We start from the raw sequence: 27,417 nt of genomic DNA, 5'->3' as shown, positions 1-27,417 counted from the left end.
GACTTCTTCATATGACAGTTCTTCATTTACCTCAATAGTTTCAACTGGCACAATAGTGGACGGATCTCCCACTACCTTCCTCAACATGGACACATGAAAGACCGGGTGTACTAATGACATTTTAGGTGGCAGCTCGAGCTTGTATGCCACCTAACCAATCCTCTGAATGATTCTGTACGGTCCTACATACCTCGGACTCAATTTTCCCTTCTTTCCAAATCACATGATACCCTTCATAGGGGAAACCTTCAAAAATACCAGTCATCTTCTATGAACTCCAAATCTCTGCGACGAACATCCGAGTAAGACTTTTGGCGACTCTGAGCAGTTTTCAACCTCTCCTTAATAATCTTGACTTTCTCCATGGCCTGATGCACGAGGTCGGGCCCTATCAATTCCGCTTCTCCAACCTCAAACCACCTAATAGGATACCTACATCTTCTACCATACAGTTCCTCGAATGGTGCTATTTGGATACTAGCATGGAAACTGTTATTGTAAGAAAACTCTATGAGTGGCAAATGGTCATCCCAACGACCCTTGAAATTGAGAGTACAAGCGTGCAACATGCCTTCAAGCATCTGAATAGTCCGCTCTGCTTGACCATCGGTTTGTGGATGAAAACCTGTGCTAAAATTCACAGGGGTACCTAAACCTTGCTGAAACTTCTTCCAAACGTTGGATGTGAACTGAACCCCTCGATCTGAAATGATTGAGACTGAAGTTCCATGTAACCTGACTATTTTTTTGATATACAACTAAGCATATCATTCCACTGTGTCGGTAGATTTGACTGGCAGGAAATGCGCTGACTTTATAAGTCGATCAACAATCACCCAAATTGAGTCGAACTTGCATGGAGTGCGTGGTAACCCTACCACAAAATCCATGTTGATCATCTCCCATTTCCACATTGGAATTTTTATGCTTTGAGCCAATCCACCGGTCCTTTGCTCTTCGGCCTTTACTTGCTGCCAATTCGGACATTTTGCCATAAAGTCCGCCACATCTTTCTTCATGTTATTCCACCAATAAATTTCTTTGAGATCATGATATATTTTCATGGAACCTGGGTGCACAGAATACCTGGAAGTGTGAGCTTCTGCCATGATCCTTTCCTGAAGACCGTCAATATCAGGAACACATAGGCGGTCTTGGTACTGGAGGGTACCATCATTCATGCCAAAGGAAAAAGCTGTGGTTTTGTGTTTGACAATCCCCTCTTTCAGTTGTACTAACAACGGATCCACGAATTGCTTCTCTTTCACCTCTGCCACAAGCGATGATTCAGCCCTATTCTGCATAATTATCCCTCCTTCATTAGTGTCCGCAAGGAAAACTCCCAAACTAGGAAAGTGGTGAATCTCCTTTGCCAACAGCCTCTGATGGGCCTCCAAATGAGCTAAAGTTCCCATGGATTTTCGACTAAGTGCATCTGCCACAACATTAGCCTTTCCCGGGTGATAGAGAATATCAATGTCATAGTCCTTGAGTAACTCTAGCCATCTTCTTTGCCTCAGATTCAACTCTTTCTGCTTGAAAATATATTAAAGGCTCTTATGATCCGTAAATACATCCACATGGACCCCATACAAATAATGTCGCCAAATCTTTAGTGCAAACACCACTACTGCCAACTCTAAGTCATGGGTTGTATAGTTCTTCTCATGATTCTTGAATTGCCTAGAACCATAGGCTATAACGTTGCCGTGTTGCATTAACACACACCCAATCCCGACTCTCGAAGCATCGCAATACACTACAAACCCCTCTGTACCCTCTGGCAGGGCTAACACCGGTGTTGTTGTCAATCTTGACATCAATTCTTGGAAACTCTTTTCACAAGCATCGGACCACTGGAATTAAACTGCTTTGTGCGTCAATTTAGTCAATGGAGAGGCAAGAGTAGAAAACCCCTCCACAAACCTCCTATTGTACCCAGCCAAGCCTAAGAAACTGCGAATCTCAGTTAGAGTGGTAGGTCTAGGCCAATTCTTCACTGCTGCAATCTTTTGAGGATCGACCAGAACTCCTTCCCTGGAAATGACATGGCCCAAGAACACGACAAATTCAAGCCAGAATTCACATTTCGAAAATTTTGCATACAATTGATGTTGCTGAAGAGTCTGCAAAACTGCCCTGCGATGGGTAGCATGGTCCTCCCGACTTCGGGAATACACGAGGATATCATCAATAAACACTATTACAAAGGAGTTTAGAAAGGCCTTGAAGACTCGATTCATAAGATCCATGAAAGTTGTCGGGGCATTTGTTAGCCCAAAAGACATTACCATAAATTCAAAGTGCCCATACCGAGTTCTGAAGGCTGTTTTTGGAATATCCTCCTCCTTTACGCATCTCTAACACATGATCCTAACTTGGCACCACAAGATTCGGGGTTCTGAGTAGGAAATTCACGGGGCCTTACATATAGATTCAGAGGAAGATGACATACCAAAAGAGATTATTAAAGAAGTAGAGAATTTTGAGAACAGACCTAAGTCCAACCTGGATGAAACAGAAGTTGTCAACCTGGGAGATGCAGAAAACGTCAAAGAAACACGAATCAACGTCCACTAATCACCGTCAGAAAAGAAGGAATACACAGAATTTCTAAGGGAATATGAGGACATATTCGCCTAGTCGTATGATGACATGATTGGTCTATGTTCGTCTATTGTGGCTCACAAACTTCCAACCGATCCAAACATGTCCGCCGGTAAAGCAAAAGCTCAGGGAATTCAAGCCTAATATGAGTCTGAAAATCAAGGAAGAAGTCACTAAGCAAGTCAAAGCTAAGGTTCTCAGGGTAGTAGAATACCTGACATGGTTAGCCAACATCGTGCCGGTACCAAAGAAGCACGGGAAGGTCCGAGTCTGTGTCGACTACCGGGATCTCAATCGGACCAGTACAAAAGATGACTTCCCTTTGCCAAATATACACATCCTGATTAACAATTGCGCCAAGCATGAGCTACAGTCATTCATAGATTGCTTCGCTAGTTATCATCAGATCTGGATGGATGAGGAAAATGATAGAGAATCACAGAAAGTGGCACAAGAAGTTTTCATTTGCTCTATTGGGGTATCGCACCATAGTCCACACATCAAATGGGGCAACCCCCTATATGTTGGTTTATGGTACAGAAGCCGTCATTCCTGCCGAAGTAGAAATTTCTTCCCTAAGGATCATACAGGAAGATGAGCTCGACGAGACAGAGTGGGTGGAAAGTCGTTATGAGCAACTAGCCCTTATAGATGGGAAAAGAATAAATGCAGTCTGTCAAGGTCAACTTTATCAGAATAGAATGTCCAAAGCCGTCAATAAAAGAGTCAATCCGAGATAGTTCACACCGGGGCAACTAATGTTAAAGAAGATTTTCCCGCATCAAGAGGAAGCCAAAGGTAAGTCCTCTCTCAACTGGCAGGGTCCGTACATGGTTAACTGGGTTCTGACAGGAGGAGCCCTCATACTTGTAGAAATGAAGGAAGTTTGGCCAAGGCCGATTAATTCAGATGCAATCAAGCGTTACTATATATAATCTTTATGCTTCCTTTATATGATATAAACTGAACTACGCCTGACTTGATTCCCATTTAAGATGGGATACGTAGGCAGCCCTATGGGTTCGGTCACAATTCAATAAAATTTCCATTTTCCCCGCAATTGAAAACTAGGGCATAATTTTGAGGAGGACCCTCAAAATTCCGAAGTTGATTTCAACCAATCATCACAAGCAATAGTCAAAAGCATCAACCCATTAAACTAGGGAAGAATTTTGAGGAGGACCCTCAAAATTCCATAGCAAGAGAGGTTGCAATGTCCTGAACCACGTCACAGTTATCGGTCCATCTAAAAAATTATTATTATTATGCCACATTTTACTAAATCATGCATTTCTATTACTGAAATTGCCTTGTTTAGCAATGCTACCCCAATGATATATACAGTATCACCAGTTCAATGTCGAGCAGGTCATGCACAGCCAACGGGGGGTATGAACTAACCGCCCCCATTTTTACAAAACTCACGATTTTTATTTGGATGCAGGCACTAGAATTACAAAATCATCAAATGTACTATACACTCACGAGACAAACACTGTTCAGGAATACAACTCTCAGAACCATTGCACTTACTCACAGTTGCTATCTGCAACGTAACAGTGTCCCCAGCAGGCACAATATCGCAATCTGCTATCAGCTAAGAAAGCTCTATTACCATTTGCTATCTTATTTTCTGCATAAGGCTAATATTCTTCCTTCTGAGACTAAGCACTGTCTCCATCTTCATTTTTGCATTGCATAAGGCTACCATTTTGCATTCCGAGACTAATCTCTATCTCCATCTGCATTTTTGCATTGCATAAGGCTACCATTATGCCTTCCGAGACTAAGCTCCGTCTCCATCTACATTCTTGCATTGCATAAGGCTACCATTCTGCCTTCCGAGGCTAAGCGCTATCTCCATCTGCATTTCTGCATTGCATAAGGCTACCATTCTACCTTCCGAGGTTAAGCTCTACCTCCATCTGTTTTTGCATGGCTGAAAGATCGCCACTTTATTTACATTTGCATGGCTAAAAGATCACCATCTTATTTATGCTTGTATGGCTAAAAGATCACCACGTTATTTACATTTGCATGGCTGAAAGATCGCCACTTCTATATTTGCATGGCTGAAAGATCGCCACTTTATTTACATTTGGATAGCTGAAAGATTGTCGCCTCTACATTTACTTGGCTGAAAGATCGCCACCTCTACATTTTTCATGGATGAAAGATCGACACCTCCTGCATTGCATAGGCTGAAAGATCGCCAAATACTACATATCATGGGCTTAAAGATAGCCAAAATTATCCGAAGGTGTCATTGTTCGGAGGCACCATTTCATAGCCCGAGAACACCATGTCATGGCCTAAGGACCCCTTTTAATATTTAGCATATCATTATTCAAAGGCATCATGGTTCGGAGGCATCATTCTCATAGCCCGAGAGCGTTATTTCATGGCCTGCGAATCCTTTATTATACGCTTCATGGCCCAAGACATTAGGGTCTAAGGACGTCATCCTAACTGTCCAAATACAACATTCATGGTCAGAAGCCCATGCCCACTGGCAAGCTAGACAAGTGGAAAATCCTATTAAGTGAATTTGACATTGTCTACGTGACGCAGAAGGCAATCAAGGGATACACACTAGTAGATCACCTTGTTGAAAATCCCGTGGACGGAGAGTACGAACCCCTGAAAACGTATTTTCCCGACTAAGAGGTATCGTTCATAGGAGAAGACACTGCAGAATCCTATGATGGTTGGAGAATGTTTTTTGATGGAGAAACAAATTTCAAAGGAGTTGGCATAGGAGTAGTCCTAGTATCGGAAACCGGTCAACATTACCCGGTGTCTGCCAAACTCAAATTCCCGTCCACCAACAATATGGCTGAATACGAAGCTTGCATCTTAGGGCTCACGATGGCCATCGACATGAACATTCAAGAATTGCTAGTGATTGGAGATTCAGACTTGCTTATACATCAGGTCCGAGAAGAGTGGGCACCCAAGAAATCCAAGATACTCCCATATTTGCATCATGTACAGGAATTGAGAAAGAGGTTCACAAAGACGAAATTCCAACATGTTCCCAGAGTCCAGAATGAGTTCGCCGATGCATTGGCTACCCTATCATACATGATACAACATCCAGACAAGAACTTCATTGATCCCATTCCAGTAAAGATTTATGATCAGGCAGCTTATTGTGCCCATATTGAAGAAGAAGCTGACGGAAAGCCTTGGTCTCATGATATCAAGGAATATTTGGCAAAAGGCGAATACTCAGAACTTGCAAATCCTACTCAGAAACGCACACTTCAGAGGTTGTCCAATAATTTATTTCATATCGAAGGAATCCTATATAGGAGGACTCCCGATTTGGGATTACTAAGGTGTGTCGACGCAAGGAAGCATCTAGGCTACTAGAGGAAATTCACGCTGGGACCTGTGGTCCACATATGAACGGCTCTGTCTTAGAAAAGAAGATACTCCGAGCTGGTTACTTTTGGATGACTATGGAGACGGACTGCATCCAGTATGTCTAAAAATGCCACTGCTGCCAGATACTTTCAGACATGATAAAGGTACCTCTGAATGAGCTTAATGCAACAAGCTCGCCATGGCCGTTCACCGCTTGGGGAATGGATGTTATTAGACGAATCGAGCCTGCTGCTTCCAACGGACACAGGTTCATCCTTGTAGCCATCGACTATTTTACCAAATGGGTCGAAGCAACATCTTACAGAGCAGTGACTATGAAAGTCGTGGCAGACTTTGTCCGCGACCGCATTGTTTGTCGATTCGGAATTCCAGAGTCAATCATCACCGATAATGGCTCCAACCTCAATAGTTACTTGATGAAATCTATGCGTGAAACCTTCAAAATCAAACATAAGAATTCCATAGCCTATAGGCCGTAGATGAATGGAGCTGTAGAGGCCGCCAATAAGAATAATACTAAGGAAAATGATAGAGAAGCATAAGCAGTGGTACGAGAAGCTATTATTTGCTCTATTGGGTATCGCACCACAGTCCGCACATTAACCGTGGCAACCCCTTATATGCTGGTTTATGGTACAGAAGCCGTCATTCCCGCCGAGGTGGAAATTCTTTCATTAAGAATCATATAGGAAACAGAGCTCGACGATGTAGAATGGGTGAAGAGTCGTTACGAGCAGCTAGCTCTTATAGATGGAAAGAGAATGAATGCAGTTTGCCACGGTCAGCTTTATCATAACAGGATGTCCAGAGCCTTCAACAAAAGAGTCAAGCCAAGACAGTTCACACATGGACAGTTGGTGTTAAAGAAAATTTTCCTGCATCAAGATGAAGCCAAAGGGAAGTTCTCTCCCAATTGGCAGGGTCCATACATGGTTCACCGGGTCCTGACAGGAGGAGCCCTCAAACTTGCAGAAATGGACGGAGAAGTCTGGCCAAAGACGATCAATTCAGATGCAGTCAAGCATTACTATGTGTAATCTTATGCTTTCCTATATGATGTAAATTGAACTACGCTTGACCTGATTCCCGTTTAAGAGGGGATACGTAGGCAGCCCTATGCGTTCGGTCACAATTCAATAAAATTTTCATTTCCCCCTACGATTGGAAACTGGGGTAGAATTTTGAGGAGGACTCTCAAAATTTCAAAATTGATTTCAGCCAATTATCACTAGCAGTAGTCAAAAGCAGCAACGTAGAAAACTAGGGCAGAATTTTGAGGAGGACCCTCAAAATTCCTTAGCAAGAAAGGTTGCAATGTCCTGAACCATGTCATAGTCGTCGGTTCATCTAAAGAAAACTATTCTTAATTATGTACTTATGTTATGCTTTTACTAAATCATACATGTTTATTACAAAAATTGCCATGTTTAGCAATGCTACCCCAGTGATATATACAGTACCACCGGATCAAAGCCGAGCCGATCAAGTAAAGCGAGCGGGGATACGAACTAACCTTCCCCCTCTACGAAACTCATGATTTTTCTTTGGAGGCAATCACTTGGGTTGCAAAATAATCAAATATACTATACCCTCATATTGTTCAGGAATACAACTCTCAGAAATGTTGCATTTACTCACAGCTATCAGCTAAGAAAGCTGTATTACCATTTGCTATTTGTACTTTTTGCATAAGGCTACCATTCTGCCTTCCGAAACTAAGCTCTATCTCCATCTACATTTCTGCATTGCACAAGGCTACTATTCTACCTTCCGAGACTAAGCTCTATCTCCGTCTGCATTTCTACATTGCATAAGGCTACCATTCTGCCTTCCGAGGTTAAGCTCTACCTCCATCTGCATTCCTGCATTGCATAAGGCTACTATTCTGCCTTCCGAGGTTATGCTCTACCTCTATCTACAATCTTGCATTGCCTAAGGCTACCATTCTGCCTTCCGAGGTTTACCTCTACCTCCATTCCGTATTTGCATGGCTGAAATATCACCGCCTTATTTACATTTGCATGGCTGAAAGATCGCCACCTTATTTATATTTGCATGGCTGAAAGATCGCCAACTTTACATTTGCATGGCTGAACGATCGCCACCTCCTACATTGCATAAGGCTACCATTCTGCCTTCCGAGGTTAAGCTCTACCTCCATCTGCATTCTTGCATTGCATAAGGCTACCATTCTTCCTTCCGAGACTAAGCTTTGCCTCCATACCGCATTTGCATAGCTGAAAGATCGCCGCCTTACTTACATTTGCATGGCTAAAAGACCGCCTCCTCTACATTTGCATGGTTGAAAGATCGCCACCTTATTTACATTTGCATGGCTGAAAGATCGCTACCTTTACATCTACATGGCTGAAAGATTGCCACGTTCTGCATTACATAGGCTGAAAGATTGCCAAACTCTACATCTCATGGGCTGAAAGATCGCCAAACTGTCCAATGGCATCATTGTTCGGAGGCACCATTTTCATAGCCCGAGAACACCATGCCATGGCCTGAGGACCCCCTTTTTTAATCTTTTGCATATCATTATTCAAAGGCATCATAGTTCGGAGGCATCATTCTCATAGCCCGAGAGCATCATTTCATGGTCTGCGAATCCTTTATTACACTCTTCATGGCCCAGGACATCATGGTCTAAGGACGTCATCCTAACCATCCGAAGACAGACATTCATGGTCCGACGGGAATTCATATCATGTTTAAATTTACGCACAATATACGCTTGTGTTACTTATTTGCAGGTGAACCGGCGAGTAATGGCTATCTCGGCAGGAGCGATTTCGCTCCAGTTCTCGCAGCCCTATCAGACTTCAACCATTCGCCCCGTCCTAAATACTGCGTCCGTTATTGAAAGTCTCCATCGGCATACTCCGTCGACGGATCCTGAACTACATATGGCCTGATTCCTGTAGGACCAGTGATATGTAGGGAACTCAGAAACCAAAGCACGACCTAAGTATCCTCGAACCATTTCGTTCGGTCAAAATTGGACATCATATCTTTACCTGACAACTCTTTCATCATTCTCGGGTATAGAGGGGCAGATGTTGATACCTAATTTTTTCCTGTATATTTTTCATATGCAAAATACCTTCAAAATAGCATGTATATGCATATGTAAGCATATTCAAACGTTTTATTTTTTTTCCTTAATTTTTAGATATTTTTAAATCGATTTACTGCCTAGTTTTACCAAGTAAAACCCAATAATTATTCCCAAAATTATCATTTTTGGTGATTCATTTATTGGATTCACATATTTATACTAAAATATAGCTAATATAATATTTGCATAATTTTACAAATTTATTTAGTATTTTTTAAAGCTAAATTGCATATAATTTCAATATTAGCCCCATTTTGATTTATTTACGTTTATGTCCATAAAAATTAGGGCCGAAATTTTTAATTTAATAATTATGTATTTATAATCATTTTAGTACTTTTAATTTATTTCCAGAAATTATTTTTACTATTTTTATAAAGTAAATAAGGGAAAAGTGGCTATTTAAATGTTAGCCCATTCTCATTTCAATTTTGGCCGGATTTGGCACCCCAATTATACCCAACCTGAGGCCCAATTACCCTTATCCAAATCCTAATCTACCAGACCCACAACCCTTTTTAAACAACCCGCCCGAATCCCCATTCAATCCAGGCCGTTGATCAAAATGATCGACGACCACCATTTAACCTTTACTTTTTAATTCCCCATTACCCCCAAACCCTAGTCATTTTCTTATCTGCAGCCGCTTTCGAACCCCCTTCTATCCTAATCTCTCTCAAAATCCCTCTCAAACCCTAGCCGCCACCTTCAACCACCACCCTAAAATCGCCTGAATCAATGGCTTCCAAAGCCATTAAAGGCCTGTATCTACCTCCTATGATTTCTACCTGCCTTATTATCATGTTTTCAAGTCCAGACCCTAAAGAAGTTTTGGTCTAGACCTGGGTTGATTTTAGTTCTATGGCTGTCTCCGACCTTGCTCCGGCCAACCATGGTTATTCGAGCCTGATCTTGACTTCTCTTGCTTAGATAAATGACATTCCAAGCCTTTCTCACCATCTGGATTATTCTGAAACCCTAACCTTCGAGGTTCTTCCGATTCTTTTAGATCCGTTGTAGACCTGTGTTTACTCTAAACTTCTAAACATTTTCTCAAAGTTTCTTTCAAAACTTTACCTTCAGAACCTTTATCTTTTTCGATTTAGGGTTTGGTTAAGTTATTTAGAAGCTTTCTCTAATCTTTAGCATGTTCTACTGTGTTTCTTTATATTGTTATTCTACTAGAGTGTGCATGATTAAAAGTCTTAGTTCCTTCTTGAGTTTTCTGATTTTATTTTGTTGATATTTTGCCTGATTTACTTGTTTTCATCTCTATACTCGAGTGATGGTGAAAACCCTAAAATGTGGTGTTCATTCGAGTCCTGAGACTATTTGCTATGTGATTTACTCGTTTGTCATACTCTGAATTCGATGGGTTTCAAAAACCTAATTCTTTTGAACCTATTCAAGTTCTGAAGTTGCTTCACCTGTTGCTCGACTGAATTTCAAAATCTTTTGTTTCTTTATACGATTATAACTTCCTGCTGAACTCTATAAGGTCTTTTACTTGACCCCATTTGCATGTTATTTGATACTCTCTCTTTTCTCTATTACTAAATTACTGAAATTGGCCTATGTGACTACCATGTTTCGGTAGTCCACTACTTACTAATTTTGTGATTGCGTGACACTTCTCTTTGTCATAGATTCAGCCTTGCATGCCTAATGTTTATGCACTCTTTATATGCTGAATTTCCCTCTGAAATGACCTTCAATTGTGGACTGATTTCAAACATCCTTGTGCAATTCTTATTGATTCTTTCCTTGTTTTACTGATTTCCCTGTTTCTTGGACCAATTTGAACACTTTCCTTTGAACTTTAGATTCCTACCTTTTCTACTCAATTTGAATAATTCCCTTACCTTGATTACATTGGTATTTTATTCTTATAGACCTTTCCTTGATTAGAATCTGATGAACCTGGTCTATATTACCTATTGTATACTTATATTGTGCCGAAGTTACTTCCTTATTGGTCATAGTCAGCCTTATGTGATTGCTTTCCTTATTTAGTATTTACATGTTACTGTTTAATTTTAACTTCTTAATTAAAGGAAGCGCTTATACTTATTGATTTTAATTGGTACACAGTTCCATAATTATTTTCTTGCCTTATATTTCTGCTTGTTTTCACACTATAAATACCATGCTCTTTCATTAACAAACAGAGACAAACACACTTAGTTTTGAAATTACTTACATTCAAAAACATACTCTTGCTTTACTACTTGTACTGTGGCCTGTCTTCAAGTCCTGCTACCTGCTTTTACTATATTTTGCTTTTCTAAACTGGTATGTTCTGATTGAGATTTCAGCATCAACAACAATATGTTTACTTAATACTTTTGCCTTCTTGTCTGCCTACTACTTGTGATTAATTCAGTACTTATTTTAGCATGTTGTAATCTCCTTCTACCTATTTTGAATCTATTATGTGTCCTAAACCCCTACCCCAATATGTTTGATACTGATGGCTTGTTTGAGGAATGACAGTACTAAGTATTGCTGTCGATGACTCAAACTTGATTCCCCTTGCATCATAGCCTCTGTGTTATCATTATCTGTTGTGTATTCTGGTTGATTTTGTAATTATAAAAGCACTCCTTATTGTTGTGCATGCCTAGAATTAACTACTGCCTAAGTACATAGGCTCTCTGCAAGTTCACAACCCCTAAATTCCTTTTGTATGAAATTATCAACTTGATTATGTCTGTTTCCCAGCACTTCTTTCCCTCTCCTTTATTCCCTCAGAACTCTGTTTCTTCACTTTCACTCTCTCTTAGATTTAAGTTCTTCCCCCCTCTTGTGAGTCTTGCCTTGGGACCCTCAGAACTCCCTCTAAACTTGGACACTTGAGGGTAGGCCCTTCCACACTACACTTGTCCCAATTCTGGTAATACAATTTGGGTTTGAGCACTGCCCGGAGTCCCATTGAGGCTCTTAGGGAACTTTGACACACTCAAATTGAAGAAAGGCTTTGGATCAATGGTCTTTGAGTTGGTTTATCTTGTAACTCAGAGAAGAAGTCAAGAATCAGGCCTCCTCCAGTTGTACCTTCTTTGTATTTTTTCTTTCTGATGTAATTTATTTTGGTTTTTAATAAGTTGTAATAAACACTTGGGGCTGGCTAGTGAAAAAGGGTGGGTGACTATGCATGCAAAGGGTAAAAATCATGCCTATAAGACTGTTCTAATTCTGCATATTCAACTACATATAGATACCATGCCTATAGGAATGTTTTAATTTCTGCATACTCAACTACATATAGAAACTATGCCTATAGGAATGTTTTAACTTCTGCATACTCAACTACATATAGATACCATATCTATAAGGCTTATACATATAGATACCATGTCCACAAGGTTTTCTACATTTCGACACTATGTTTATAAGGCTTTAAAATCAGCAATGCATAGAAAGCATTCCTATAGGAGTTTCTAAATGAATCTGATTTGCTTCACTCAGTGTTAGCTATAAAATCAGTAATGGTAGATGCTATCCCCGGCAGAATCTACAACCAATTTATTTATTTTTGTGCATTCTGCATCTCTTTTAATAATCAGAGTCCCTCACTTAGCCAGTTTAACAAGTATGCATATAGGATTTCAAATAATTCATTCCAAGTTTTACTGTCTCATTACCTTCTGAATTTGGTAGATATCATGACTATAAGACCCCGTCTAAACACTTAGGCAATCCTTAGAGCAATAATTAAAATTGAATCTACTTCTGTGAATTATTACAACCAGCAGACAGGCCTGATTCGAACTTTTTATCTGAGTTATGTAATAAACTAACTGCCTCAACAATCTCATCTCCATCGTATTTAATGCTTTTAAATCAGACTTAAACAGTACATGCAAGACATGCTATTTTATGTGTTTTAATGAGGTATACATGAGCCTCTGTTTGTTTATATGTTTCCCCCAAACATGCATATGTGTTTTGTATGTCGCTCTAGAATTTTTTAATTTGAAACTCCAAATAAGCCTAACATCACTCCCTTTTAGGAGTAGTAGTCCTAAGTGCCTCCGGGACTGATAGGCATGGAACGAGTAATAGCATACTATAAGTAATCGAGACCAATTCACGCTTTAATACCTTAACGGGGTGGAAAGGGTAGATATGGATATGTTGACCATGCGATAATATCACGTGTATCCCCTCATTGAGGAGTGATTATCGGACATTATGTGGGATGATCCATATTTTTAATAAACCTAGGACCCCCCCTCTCTCTTTATTCTTTAGCATTTCAATTATTTCTTTTAAAGAATTAGCTTTTCTATTTGTTCTTTCAAACTTTGTTTACTTTCAAACCATTATGTGAAATTCCCTCTTATTTGAGCCTTATTTGTCTACATGTTAATTGCACCAAATTCACAATAATTGTCTGGCCGGGAACCATACTAGTGGATTTTGAGGGGTGCCTAACACTTTCCCCTTAGAATAATTTCAAGCCCTTAACCTATCTCTGGTTATTCAAATCAATCTCCTTTGGTGTACTAATGCAACTTAAATCATTAGGTGACGACTATTCAAAATACAAACCCAGTTCCCAAAAGGAACAAGTTGTCCTTCCAAATGTCATAAACCCTATTTCGCGGGAAAAGGGGGCGCGACAACATGTTTTGCTATGTTTGCTCATATCGTTCTTCTACCTGAGTTTGCATGTTAAAGGCCCTAATTTCTTTTGACTGTTTATTAGACGAATGCTTGTTTGCTTGAGTTTTGCCCGATTTGTTTGTTTATCTTATTTTAAAACTCTACTATTGTTGAAAATCCTATGGCTTTGAGTCTGAGACTATTCGTTTAAGTGCATGACTCGATTTGAAGTACTTTATTTCAAAACCTTTTATTCTTTTGTGTGATTCTTCTGACTCTGGTTTTCTATCATCTCTAAAACTCGATTATGCTCGAAACCTTAATTTTTAGAGGGGGGTTTTCCTCACCTGCTACTGTGAGATCTTCGCATGTCTTTGATATTATATGTTTTCTTCACTACTGGTTCAATGTTACTTGACCTACTAGACTATCATGCTTCGGATGTTGCTATCTACTGAATTTTGTACTACTATTATATGCTATTTCCTTTTGCCAACAGGCTTGGCCTCACATGTATAGTGTTTATGCAGCTTATTTATATGTTGAATTTCCTTCTTTGACTGATCTTCAAACTTGTGATTGATTTCAAACTTTTCCTTTGTGAAATTCTGATTTCACTCGCCTGTTAAGGTTAACTAATTTCTTTTCCTGTTTTGCCTTACTGAATCCTTTCCAAAATTAGAGTGTTTCTGTACCTAGACTCGATTGCTTACTTAATGTTTTACTACTTCTTTTATGGCAACTATCAGCCTGCTGACAAATTGATTTCCTTCCTTATTTTGAACCTGTCACTGCCCGTTAAGCAAGTGATCCCTTAATTAAAGGCAATCACTTGTATAATTGATTCCGACTCATGATTTTTTCATGTTTATAGCTTATTACTTCTCTCTTACTTGTTTTCGAAAACTATATATACCATGTACTTCTTTTCTTTCAAGGACACGAACACAAGGCATAAACACTTGAGTTCAAACACACACTCCATTAAATCTCTCTCTTTTTTCTTTGTCACTACTATATTGCTGCCTTACCTAGCCGGCTGAAAGCCAAGGCTAGGTTATGGGAAACTTGATTCTTTTTCTCCGCATTTGCATTTCTTATTGGTATGTTCTAATTAAGCTTCTACACCAACAACAACATGCTTATTTACTGTTTCTTGCATACTTGCTTGTCTATTGTTTGTATTTAACCCAGTACCATTATTAAAGCATGCTGTAACTTCCCTTTTTTGTTGTTCTGAATTAATATATCATGACTTGTGAATCCTAAATCCCTACCCCAATGTGTTTAATACTTGTGGTTGGTTTGGGGAATGACAGCATTAGACATTGAAGTGCATTACCCAAACATGATTCTCCTAGGATCATAACCTCCACGTTTATCTGATATGTTGTGATTAGGTTACAAGCATGTCAGCACTTCCCATTGTTGCGCATCCCAATAATAATCCATGCCTAAGTGTATAGGCTCATTTCAATGGACTCCCAATCCCCTAACCCCTTTGTATGAAGTTATTAGCTCTGTGAAATGCTAATGGTTGTCTCATTGTACCCTCTCCTTTATACCCTCAGTTTTTCTAAAACTCCGTTTCTACACTTTTACTACCTTCTTAGACTTATGTTCTGCCCCCTTGTGTGAGCCTTGCCTTGGGACTCATGATCTCCCTCTGAATATGGACACATTAGGGCTGGCATTTCCACAGTACACTCATCCCTGTTCTGGTTATTTAACTTGGGTATGAGCACTGCCCGGGGTCCTATTGAGACCCTTAGGGAACTCTAACACACTCAAGTCCGAGAAAGGCTTTGGATCAATGGCATTTTTGAGGTTGTTTATTCCATAACTCAGAGAGGAAGTGAAGAATCAGGCTTCCTCTGGTTGTAACTTTTCTTTGTACTTTTCTAATGTAATTCATTATTTCTGGTTTGTAATAATTTGTAATAAACATTTGAAGGGCTGGCTAGTGAAAAGGGTTGGGTGATTACGTATGCTCAAGGGTAGAGAACATGCCTATAGGACTTATGTTCTGAACAATTCAATTCTGCATTTAGAAAAAACATGCCTATAGGACTTATGTTTGAACAATTCTATTATGCATTTAGAAAAACAAGCCTATAGGACCTATGTTCTGAACAATTCAATTCTGCATTTAGAAAAACATGCATATAGGACTGGTTTAAATCTTACGTGTTCAATTCTACATTTAGACATCATGTATGTAGGATTTATTCTTAATTTCTTTCATGATCAATTTCACACCTAGATGACCTGCCTGTAGGACTTATTCAAAATTCTACAGGCCACTAAGATATCATGATTTAGGTTCAAACGGCTATAAGTAAGTATTACGTTCATGATGTTGAAATCATTCAATGTTAGATATCATGCCTATAGGGATTAAAATCAGCAGTATTAGATACCATCGCCTATAGAATCTGGATTTGGTCTAATTTAAATCAGTCTATTCTGAATCAGTTTTAAATAATCTAATTCCCTTATTTAACGAGGTTTAGCAAGCATGCCTATAGGATTTCAAACAATTCGTTTTGAGTTATCACTTTTTCGCCACATTCTGAATCAATTAGATATCATGCCTATAGGATCCCATCTAAACGCTTAGGCAAGCCTTCGAGTAATAACCATAAAACTAAATCTGCCTTTGTTAGCTGCTATAACCAGCAGGCAGGCTTGATTCAGACTTCTTATCTGAGTTATGTAATAAATAGATCTGCTTCAATAATCAAACTCCTCTCGTCCTTTGTATTTTAATCAGACCTAAAAAGTGTGCAGGTCATGCTAGTTATGTGCTTTTGTTTAAGGAGGTATATATGGGCCTTTATCTATTTATATGCTTTCCACAACATGCAGTATGTGTTTTGTATGCCGCCTTAGATTTTTACCCTTTGAAACCAATCAGCCTAATATCCCTCCCCTTTAGGAATAGTAGTCCTAAGCTCTTCCAGGACTGATAGGAATGGTACGGGTAATAGCATGCAATAGTAATCGAGACCAATCCGCGCTTTAATACCTTAACGGGGTGGGAAGGGTAGATATGGATATGTTGACCGATGCGCTAATACCACGTGTATCCCCTCTTTTGAGGAGTGTCATATCGGGTATCACATTGATGTGATCCATATTAAATATAAACACAGGACCCCCTTTCCCTTTATTTGCAAATTACTTTTTAAAACTCTTCTTTTAATTGTTCTTTCTTTTTATGCATTTAAATCCCCTAATATTTGAGCCCATACTTGTCTATTTGCTAAATTCACAATAAATTGTCTGGCCGGGAACCACACTAGTGGATCCTGAGGGGTGCCTAATACCTTCCCCTTGGGATAATTTCAAGCCCTTACCCTATCTCTGGTTATTCAAATGAAACTTAGAATTGAACCTCATTGGTGTCCTAATGCACCTTAAATCATTAGGTGGCGACTCTTCAAATGCAAAAACCCATCTCCCAAAATGGGCAAGTTGTCTCTATGAAATGTCATAAACCTGATTTCTCGAGAAAAAGGGGGCACGACAGGTACATAGAAGAAGAAGAAGGGGCCTTCACGGCTGAAGAAATCGAGGACATCTGTGGGGAAATGAGGCAAATGTTTTATGGGGTTCACATGGTCCAACCGGGTGAAGGTTCAAGCACTGCTGAGGTGCAATATATGGGTCTAAATGCCAAGCTTCAAAATTGGAAGGCTAATCTATTCCCAATCAGGCGGGAATCCTAGTAGTTTAGTCATACCATCTGTTCTGTATTCCGAGTTATTTCAGGGTGTAACTTGAATGTTTTTAGATTATTGTCTTTTAAATTCTGATGTAAACCCTCCTATCTTCAAATTGAATGAAATTAAATCAATATTTCATCGTCAATGAATCTCTTTCCATTACTCCTTCTGATTTTGTTAGTTTTCTTATTTCTCTTTTCAGTTCTAATAATGCAGACTTAAATAACATGACAGGCTTGCGGACTTCATGCCCAGATCCTAACACGTTGTTTAACTATAAAATAATGAATCAAGAACCTGAATATGATGAAGATGAAGCTTTTAGGGAAATAAATCTAGAACTAGAAAAATTTGAGAATAAGCCTAAGCCAAACTTAAATGAAACCGAGCCAATTAATTTGGGTAGTCCGGAAGAGGTCCAAGAAACCATGATAAACATTCACCCCTGATGAAAGAACTAGAGATGCATTGATCCAACTTTTGTTCGAATTAAATGATGTGTTTGCCTTGCCGTATGATGATATGCTAGGACTGAGTGTTGATTTAGTAGTGCACAAATTGCCAACTTATCCCGATTATCCACTTGTCCAACAAAAGAAGAGAAAATTTAAAACAGACATCAGTGACAAGATCAAAGAAGAAGTCACCAAACAGTTGAAAGCCAGTGAGATCCGAGTGGTCCGATATACCACATGGTTGGCTAATGTGGTCCCAGTACCAAAGAAAGATGGGAAAACCCGAGTGTGTGTTGATTATCAGGATTTGATCAAAGCAAGTCCCAAGGACAACTTCCCATTACCAAATATCCACATTCTTCTTGATAGCTGCGCCAAACATAAGATACAGTCTTTCATGGATTGCTATGCTGGGTATCATCAGGTTCTAATGGATGAAGAAGACGCAGAAAAGATGGCCTTCACGACACCCTGGGGTACTTATTGTTATAGGTCCATGCCATTTGGTTTAAAGAGAGTCGAGGCAACTTACATGAGAGTTATGACCGCCATCTTTCATGACATGATGCACCAGGAAATTGAGGTATATGTGGATGATGTGATCATTATATCCAGAACGCAAGATGACCATATGTGGGATCTGAAAAATTTCTTTGAGCGTCTACGTAAGTATGACTTGAAGATGAATCCAGCTAATTGTACATTTGGAGTTCCGTTTGGGAAACTTTTGGGGTTTATAGTTAGTCGGAGGGGCATCCAGCTAGATCCAACAAAGATAAAGTTTATTTGGGATTTGCCACCTCCGAGAACCAAGATAGAGGTTATGAGTCTATTGGGAAGGTTGAATTACATCAGCAGATTCATTGCGCAGCTGACTACCACCTGCGAGCCCATATTTAAGCTATTGAAGAAAGATGCGGCAATCAGATGGATGAATGAGTGTCAACAAGCTTTCGACAAAATCAAAGAATATTTGTCAAATCCGCCGGTGTTGGTCCCACTCGAGCCTAGAAGGCCTTTGTTCTTGTACTTAAAAGTGTTGGAGAATTCTTTTGGATGTGTTCTCGAGAAATATGATGCAACCGGAAAGAAAGAACAAGCCATATACTATTTGAGCAAGAATTTCACTAGTTATGAAGACAAGTACACTTGGTTGGAAAGAACTTGCTGCGCCTTCACTTGTGTCGCTCAGAAGCTTAGGCATTACTTGTTGGCTTATACCACCTATCTCATAACCAGGCTGGACCCCTTGAAGTACATAATCCAAAAACCTATGCCCATAAGAAAGCTAGCAAAATGGAAATCCTACTAACTGAGTTTGACATTGTCTACGTCACCTGCACGGCAATGAAAGCTCAAGACTTGGCGGATCACCTAGCTGAGAATCCAGTTGATGATGAATATCAACCCTTGAGTACCTACTTTCCAAACAACCAAGTAAATTCAATTGAGCTAACTTTAGAATACACCAAGGTCTGGAAAAAGTGCCACGGAATGAATCGAGGAACTAAGGACGTTTCCAATACCGATAGAAGCTCTCTTTGACAGAGCGGTAAATGCAAAAGGTGTCGGGATTGGGGCAATTTTGATTTCGCCCACTGGTCAGCACTATCTGGCCACATCCTGGTTTCGTTTCTTCTATACAAACAACACTGTCGAATATGAAGCTTGCATCATGAGTAAGAACATGGCAGTTGATTTGGATGTGGAAGAATTGTTAATCATGGGAGATTCTGACTTAATCATGCAACAAACTCAAGGTGAATAGGAAACCAGAGATATCAAGTTTATCCCATACAGGCAACATGTAGAAGATCTTAGCAAATGTTTCAAGTCCATAGAGTTCAAGGATATTCCTCAGTTCCACAATGAGTTAGTTGATCATTAGCTACTTTGGCCTCAATGCTTCCGTATTCGGCAATGTCCACATTGAACCACTGGAAATCAAAATCCGAGAAAGACATAGTTATTGCGATACAGTTGAAATAGAACCAGATATTTATCCATGGTATCATGATATCAAAAGATTCTCAAAAACAAAGGAATATCCTAAGCAAGCCATTAGAGACCAAAATAGAACCAATAGAGGACTTGCCAGTAGTTTCTTCTTGAACGGAGCGGTCTTGTACGAAAGAAATCTAGAACTGAACCTTTTAAGATACGTGGATGCCCAAGAGGCTAGAAAAATCATGAATGAAGTGCATGCGGGAGTATGTGGACCCTATATGAACGGATATGTCCTTGCAATTAAAATCCTTCGGGCAAGTTATTATTGGATGACCATGGAAAGGGACTATTTCAGTTTTGTCCGCAAGTGCCATCAGTGTCAGATACACGGTGACCTGATTCATGTACTGCCTCAGAATTGCATCCTTTATCAGTACCTTGGCCGTTCGTTGCTTGGGTTATGGATGTTATTGGGCCGATCGAGCCAAAACTTTTAAATGGACATAGATTCATCTTAGTTTCCATTGATTATTTCACAAAGTGGGTTAAAGTAGTCACTTATAAAGCTGTCACCAAGAAAGCGGTGGTGGACCTCGTGCATTCCAACGTTATCTGTCATTTTGGTATTCCTAAGACTATCGTTACGGACAATGCAGCAAACTTAAACAGTCATTTGATGAGGGAGGTATGCGAACAATTTAAGATCACGCATCGGAATTCTACCCCTTATAGGCCCGAAGTTAATGTTGTTGTTGAAGCGCAAACAAAAATATCAAGAAGATCCTCAGGAAAATGATTCAAAGTTCTAGACAATGGCATGAAATTTGCCTTTTGCATTGTTGGGATATCGCACAACCGTGCGCACATCAGTTGGGGCAACACCCTATCTATTGGTTTATGGCACTAAAGCCGTAATACCTGCAGAATTTGAAATTCCATCTCTTCGAATCATCGCTGAAGTTGAGACTATGGACAATGAATGGGTCAAAACTCACTAAGAATAGTTAACCATGATTGACGAAAAGCGGATGGCCGCAGTATGCCACAGGCAGTTGTATCAATAAAGAATGGCTCATGCCTACAACAAGAAAGTGCGTCCTAGAAATTTTGAAGTGGGGCAATTCGTCCTGAGACGTTTTCTCCCGCATTATAAGGAAGCAAAAGAAAAGTTTGCTCCAAATTGGAAGGCTCCGAACATTATAACAAAACTGTTGCCAAAAAGGGCATTGTACTTGGGAGACATTGAAGGAAATGACCCCGAAATAGCTGTCAATATGGACGCGATCAAAAGGTATTATGTTTACCCATCTTGCAGTACTAATATTCTTCGATTGGGATGACGAATGCTTTCACTCTCGCTACCCAAATATTGTCAACCCTTTGCAAACCTTTTGAGAATGTTACCTTACTTTGATTACCCTCTTTAGAACCCGAAAATGTTGTTAAAAAAATCAAAAACAAAATTGCCTGAACTACGTTCGACTTGATTCCGAAAGGATACATAGGCAGCCTCTCTCTAGGTTCAGTTACACCAAAACAAAAATCCACATTTCCCCAAAGTTGAAACGGGGGCATAAGTTACAATAAGTCGGTAGTAGTTTTTGCCTGAAAGGTTCCAAAGTTATAATTTAGTCCAAATTCTTTTACCTAAAGTTGTGTTCAAGTCCTTCTGATCAATCGTCAAAGATGTTCGAAATTGGAGGATGTGGTTACTTGGATCTGATACATAAAGATGAGAGAAACAAAATAAGAGAGTCTTATAGGTGAAAACCCGCATGGGCACCATAGGGCAATGGTAAGTATAGAAATTCATAATGAGAGAGTCTTATTAGTGAAAACTCGCAAAGAGCACTATAAGGCGATGGTGAGCAGAGAAATAAGAGAGGTCAATTGGTGAAAAGGGATCTAGCAAGATTTCTCGGTTTTTAAGGTATAGGTTATGATAGGTTTGTGAGAGTTGGGTGGTTTACACAGATCGGGTATCCAATCTAAGAAGCATGTCATGTCCATTGAAGTCTGCATGCACACCAGGTAAGTCCTTCTTTCCTTTTTCCCGAAAAGGACACCTCTTGTTTAAATTCATTATCCTGTCCATTATTTACTTTTTTTTGAATCTCTTTCGGTCTAATTTTGCTTTGAAACAAATACAGTGAAAAGATGGCAATATTGGTTTATAGGGTTTTGTTTGACGAAAAGCCAATGTTCAAGAAAGGCACCTAGCCTCAGTAGAAGCATCAAGTAGACCTCAACTGGCCATGATGGTCGGTGCTTCAGATTCAAAAACTCTTAAAAAGAAAGGAAATCAAAGTCAAATGTCCGTAAACGCAAAATAAGGTGGAAAAAGGCCAAGTCCCACACGGGTTAATCATCATGAGAAGTTTGGGAAAAGTCAAAATCCCCAGGGTTTTAAAAATGAAACAGATTCCCAAAGAGAAAGCAAGCAATAAAGATCTTTATTGAAAGAGCAGGGCCAAGATCAAGTGATTGAAACAATCAAGGGCACAAAACCAACCACCATTTCAAACTGATAAATTATTCTTTGTTTGAAAATAGGGAAAAACAGATGCAATTCAGTGAAACCTTGCAAGAAGCAGGTGCGATAAAAGCAAAGAACTCAAAAACCAAATAGTTCTGCAGCAAAAGTCAACCCCAACGGGGAGTCCCCTCCATGTTCTTTATTCATTCTCCTAAACAAGATGAAAAGTGAAATCAAAAGAAAGAAAAAGATTTAAATTCAAAATCATGGTAGTATAGGGTCTCCAATCCCCAACTGCATCTTTTCCAACATATGGTCTCACTCCCTAGTTGATGCCGGCATAACCCGATGACTTTTCCAACATAGGGTTCCACTTTCTAATTGATGCCGACATAACCCGATGACTTTTCCAATATAGGGTCCCACTCCTTAGTTGATGTCGGCATAACCCGATGACCTTTTCCAACATAGGGCCCCACTCCTTAGTTCATGCCGGTATAACCCGATGACTTTTCCAACATAGGGTTCCACTCCCTAGTTGATGCCAGCATAACCCGATGAATTTTCCAACATAGGGTCCCACTCCCTAGTTGATGCCGCCATAACCCAATGACTTTTCCCAATAGGGTCCCACTCCCTAGTTGATTCTAGCATAACCTGATGATTTTCCAACAGGGTCTCCACTCCCTAGTTGATGCCAGCCTAACCTGATGCCACATAGGGTCACCACTCCCTAGTTGATGATTTTCCCTAGTTGATGATTCTCCAACAATAGGGTCCCCAAGCCCTAGTTGATTTCATTTTATATATAGGGTCTCCACTCCCTAATCGCTTTTTCTCAAGGATACACAATCCTAATTTTTATTGCTTTCAATAATGAAGTAGTATCGAATTTTGGTTACAAATAACTCATGAAATTTTTCTAATGAAAGCTGGGGTAGAAAAATTTCGTTCATTTAGTTTGTTTTGGTGTGTGAGAAGGTTGTACGTCAAGGCACATGGTTCGAGATGACCAAAAGAAGAAGTCCCAATACAGAATAAAAGAAAAGAAAGAAAAGAAAAGAAGTGAATGCAAAATGTAGGAGCAGAGAAAAGATGTGGACTACTCAAGATATATTTGAAGTCACAAGTTTTGCATGTCCCGCCTTGATCTGAAAAATGGAATAAGAATGAACCAGCATTTGCAGCTAACAAGCGTCAAGATTCAGATCAGAGTCCCCAGAAGAACCAGCCAAGACTCAAGGTCAAGCTTCGGAAGGTTTATAGATAGGAATCTTGTAACTCGTAGCGGATAGGATTAGTTAGTTTAGTTTTTCATTTTTGATCTTGGTGTAATAAAGAGCTCAGTAAGCAGTAACAGCAGCAACAGCAGTGAAATCACATCTTCTCGTTAGTCCCAGCTACAAAAATTTTCAGAACTACACTGGCCTGATTTCTTTATAGTAAAGGATATGTAGGCAATCTTCGAAGAAAGGTTTGATCAAGCTTTTTCAAATGCTTCCCATGGAATATCCAGACAAGCAAAAATCGCTCATAATTGCTCATTTTATCTTTGTTCAAAAACTCTTCATGTTTCCCACCAAAGAGGGGCAGCTGTGAGCATGTGATTTTGCCCTACTAGAAATACTCCTATAAAAATTAAAGAAAATAGATTTTGTTTACCGTGAAAATGGTCACAACAATTAAATTTATAGATGGGATTCTAAAAATATGTGATCTATTCCCGAGCTAGTTATTAGAGCAGTTGGTGCTAATGATATGGAGTTTAACAATGAAAAGCAGGCTAAAGCGAGATAGTAATAGAATCGTAGGGCCTACTGCCCGGGGATAGGTCTAATCGATGAAGAACCTCAGGGTCGTCGTTGGGGTCGAGTTCGAGCTATCGAGGGCCGTTGGGGATGGGATAACAATTGAACGTATAATTAAACAAGGATATTTGTGACCAATACTAAGTCATACGACGAAGAACGAGTAAGCACACGATGAATATCGAGGTGGCCTCGGGCCAACGAGAACAAACGAGTTAGAAAGAAAAGAGAGAGAGAGAGAGAGAGAGAGAGAGAGATATATTATTGCACTTATGGAGAAATGGAGCAACATAAGTCCCCTACAAGGTAGGGTGAGTCCCCTTTATATAGGAGGGGGACTCGGCTACAAGTATGTGGAGATCAATTGCAAATTATGGAGATGAGATGGCTTGACGTGATGCCTCAATATAGGCTCTATATAGGTCGGCCCTGTCAGACTTAGCCATGTGCCTTGGGAGCTTCCCCCTCTGTCCTGGCTTCGGACTCCATTTCCTCTAATTCGGGCCTCGTAGAGCCCCGAGGTCGGGAACTCGGTCATGGCCTCCCATCATCGGGGTCCCGAGGCATGCTTCCAGAGCTTCTTTGGTGATGCCATATCGATGATGAAACTCATGGCATGATCTTTGTGGCTACCGGACATCTACGAGCTCGTGTTTTTCGACCTCATTCATTATACTCCTGGTTCTCGCTTCCCAAGGTGAAGGTACCACTGTCGGTTCAATTTTCCATGGATGCATAACTGCCCCTGTCGGTCAGTCTTCCAAATCATAGATGACCGTGTCGTAACCCCCTATAAATGAGGGTGCCTTGTTTTTGCTTTTCCAATCCAGTGCCTTTGTTGGTTTGCTTACCTATTTCTTCTTATCATCTTCTTTCACCATCTAAGAAATATTCTGCTCGTACTTCATATTTATCAATTGCATAAGACTAAGTAGTGTCTCGAATATTGCATAAGGCTAAGCCCTACTTCCACATTTGCATAAGGCTAAGCACTTCCTTTCTTTGCATAAGACTAAGCAATGTCTCGAATCTTGCAAGAGGCTAAGCCCTGCCTCCCCATTTGCATAAGGTTAAGCACTGCCTTCCATTGTATGAGACAAAGCACTGTCTAGAATCTTGCATGAAGCTAAGCCATGCCTCCCGATTTGCATAAGGCTAAGAACTGTCTTCCCTTACATGAGACTAAGCACTGTCTCAAATCTTGCATGAGGCTAAGCCCTACCTCCCCATTTTCATAAGGCTAAGCACTGGCTTCCATTGTATGAGACTAAGCACTGTCTCAAATCTTGCACGAGGCTAATCACTGCCTCCCCATTCGCATAAGGCTAAGCACTACCTTCCATTGTAAGAGATTAAGCACTATCTTGAATCTTGCATGAGTCTAACCCTGCCTCCCCATTTGCATAAAGCTAAGCACTGCCTTTCCTTGCATGAGACTAAGTACTATCTCGAATTTTGCATGTGGTTAAGCCCTCCCCCCATTGGCATAAGGCTAAGCACTGCCTTTTCTTGCGTGAGACTAAGAATTGTCTATCTTTCTTGCATGAGGGCTAAGCCCTGCCTCCCTATTTTCATAAGGCTAAGCACTGCCTTCCACTGCATGAGACTAAGCATTGTCTCCTCTCCTTGCATGAGTCTAAGCCCCTCTCCAGCCGCATAAGTCTAGGCTCTGCCTTTCCTCGTCTAATGCTGAATGTTACGCTATCTGAAACCTAGCACTATTTTGCCTTTTCCGGGTCTATGCTCTGCCTGATCCTATGCAAGACTAAGATCTGTCTTGTTTTGCTCATATGATCCATCATCGTGTCTCTATCCAAAGGCATTATAGTCCGAAGGCATCATTATAACGACCTGGCAGGTCGTTTTATGAGTTATTGCTCTGTTTCCCCCATTTCTGCCTCTTTATATGCAGCTGTAATTCATCTCATGTGTTGGTTAGCTTGATTTCGGAGTGGTTTTGTAGAGAAATGAGACACATAGTCTCTTAAGTTGGTCTTTTAGTTGGAATAGACAACCGGAAGTTAATTTGTGAGCAAAAAATCTCAGAATTTGGTTTCTATGATTTGTATAGCTTCGGGATGTTATTTGGGACTTAGGAGCGTGAGCGGAATGTATTTTTGAGGTTTGGTGTAGATTTAGGCTTGAATTGACAAAATTGGAATTTTGGCGTTTTCCGGTTGGTAGTGGAGATTTTGATATCGAGGTCGGAATAGAATTTTGGAAGTTAAAGTAGGTCTGTTGTGTCATATGTGAAGTGTGTGCAAAATTCCAGGTCATTCGGATGAGGTTTGATAGACTTTTTGATCAAAGCAGAAGTTGGATGTTTTTGGAAACCTTACGCTTGAATCCGATGTTATTTTGTTGATTTGATGTTGTTTTAGGTGTTTCGATGTTTGGTATAAGTTTTGATAGTGGTATATGTCTTGTTCGTACTGTTGGTTAAGTTCTTGGGGGACTCAAGGTGATTTCGGATGGTTGACGGGAAATTTGGAGTTTGAAATTTGCAGCTGAAGCTGCTGAATTATTTTCATTATCGCACCTGCGGATGAGGGACCGTAGAAGCGGACAAGTAGCTATAGATGCAGAAATGGGCAAGATGAGCTGGAACCACAAATGCATACATTCGAGCATAGCCGCGATAGCGCAGTTGCGGGATTCTGATTGTAGGTGCGGTCGTTGAGCGGATAAATGACTTCTGCAGATGCGCACCTGGACCGTAGGTGCGGGTCTGCAGGTGCGAGATTTTGACTGCGGAAGCAGTTTAGCTGGGGAAGAACATATAAATTAAGTCCTTCGCGAATTTTTTGTTATTCCACCATTTTAACATATGGGTTCAAGCTTGGGAGAGTAAATTGAAGAGGGAATTCAATAGGGTTTCATGGAGGTAAGGTTTTTTGGACCCTAAACTTGTTTCTATGATGGTTTTTAACTGTTTAAGCTTGAAATCTATTGAAATTAGTAGCAAAAATTGGGGGGTTTAGGGCTTGGAAATTGGAGGCCTTAATCTTGGGATTTGAGGTGACATTTGTTGTTGGATTTTGGTATATTTGGTACGCATGAATTCGTGAGAGTATAAGGATTCCTGTTTTGTGAATTTTATCGGAATCCGAGACTTGGGCCCGAGGGTCGGGTTTGGTCAATTTCAAGATTCTTGGTGTAAATTGGTCATTTTCGAGTCGGTTTTGTTCCCTTAACATATTTTTTATGGTACGATTCTGTTTTGGTTAGATTTGGAGCATTCGGAGGCTTATTCGAGAGGGAAGGGCATCGCGGG

General features: G+C 40.1%; 1 protein-coding gene across 1 annotated transcript; it reads left to right on the top strand.

The window, feature by feature from the left end:
* The first annotated feature begins 3,032 nt into the window (after nucleotides 1–3,032).
* LOC142175913 (uncharacterized) lies at nucleotides 3,033–3,347 on the top strand. The gene has a single exon (XM_075242923.1). It carries the CDS (start codon nucleotides 3,033–3,035, stop codon nucleotides 3,345–3,347), a length of 315 nt encoding a protein of 104 aa, XP_075099024.1.
* Nucleotides 3,348–27,417: the final 24,070 nt, after the last annotated feature.

Source organism: Nicotiana tabacum, chromosome 3, assembly GCF_000715075.1.
Source record: "Nicotiana tabacum cultivar K326 chromosome 3, ASM71507v2, whole genome shotgun sequence".
NCBI lineage: Eukaryota > Viridiplantae > Streptophyta > Magnoliopsida > Solanales > Solanaceae > Nicotiana > Nicotiana tabacum.
The sequence above is the reverse complement of the archived record's forward strand: the minus strand, read 5'-3'. Positions and strand labels throughout refer to the sequence as shown.

What these genes read in the sequence shown, in the direction of transcription:
- LOC142175913 (XM_075242923.1), top strand. Translation starts at nt 3,033, where the DNA reads ATGATAGAGAATCACAGAAAGTGGCACAAGAAGTTTTCATTTGCTCTA.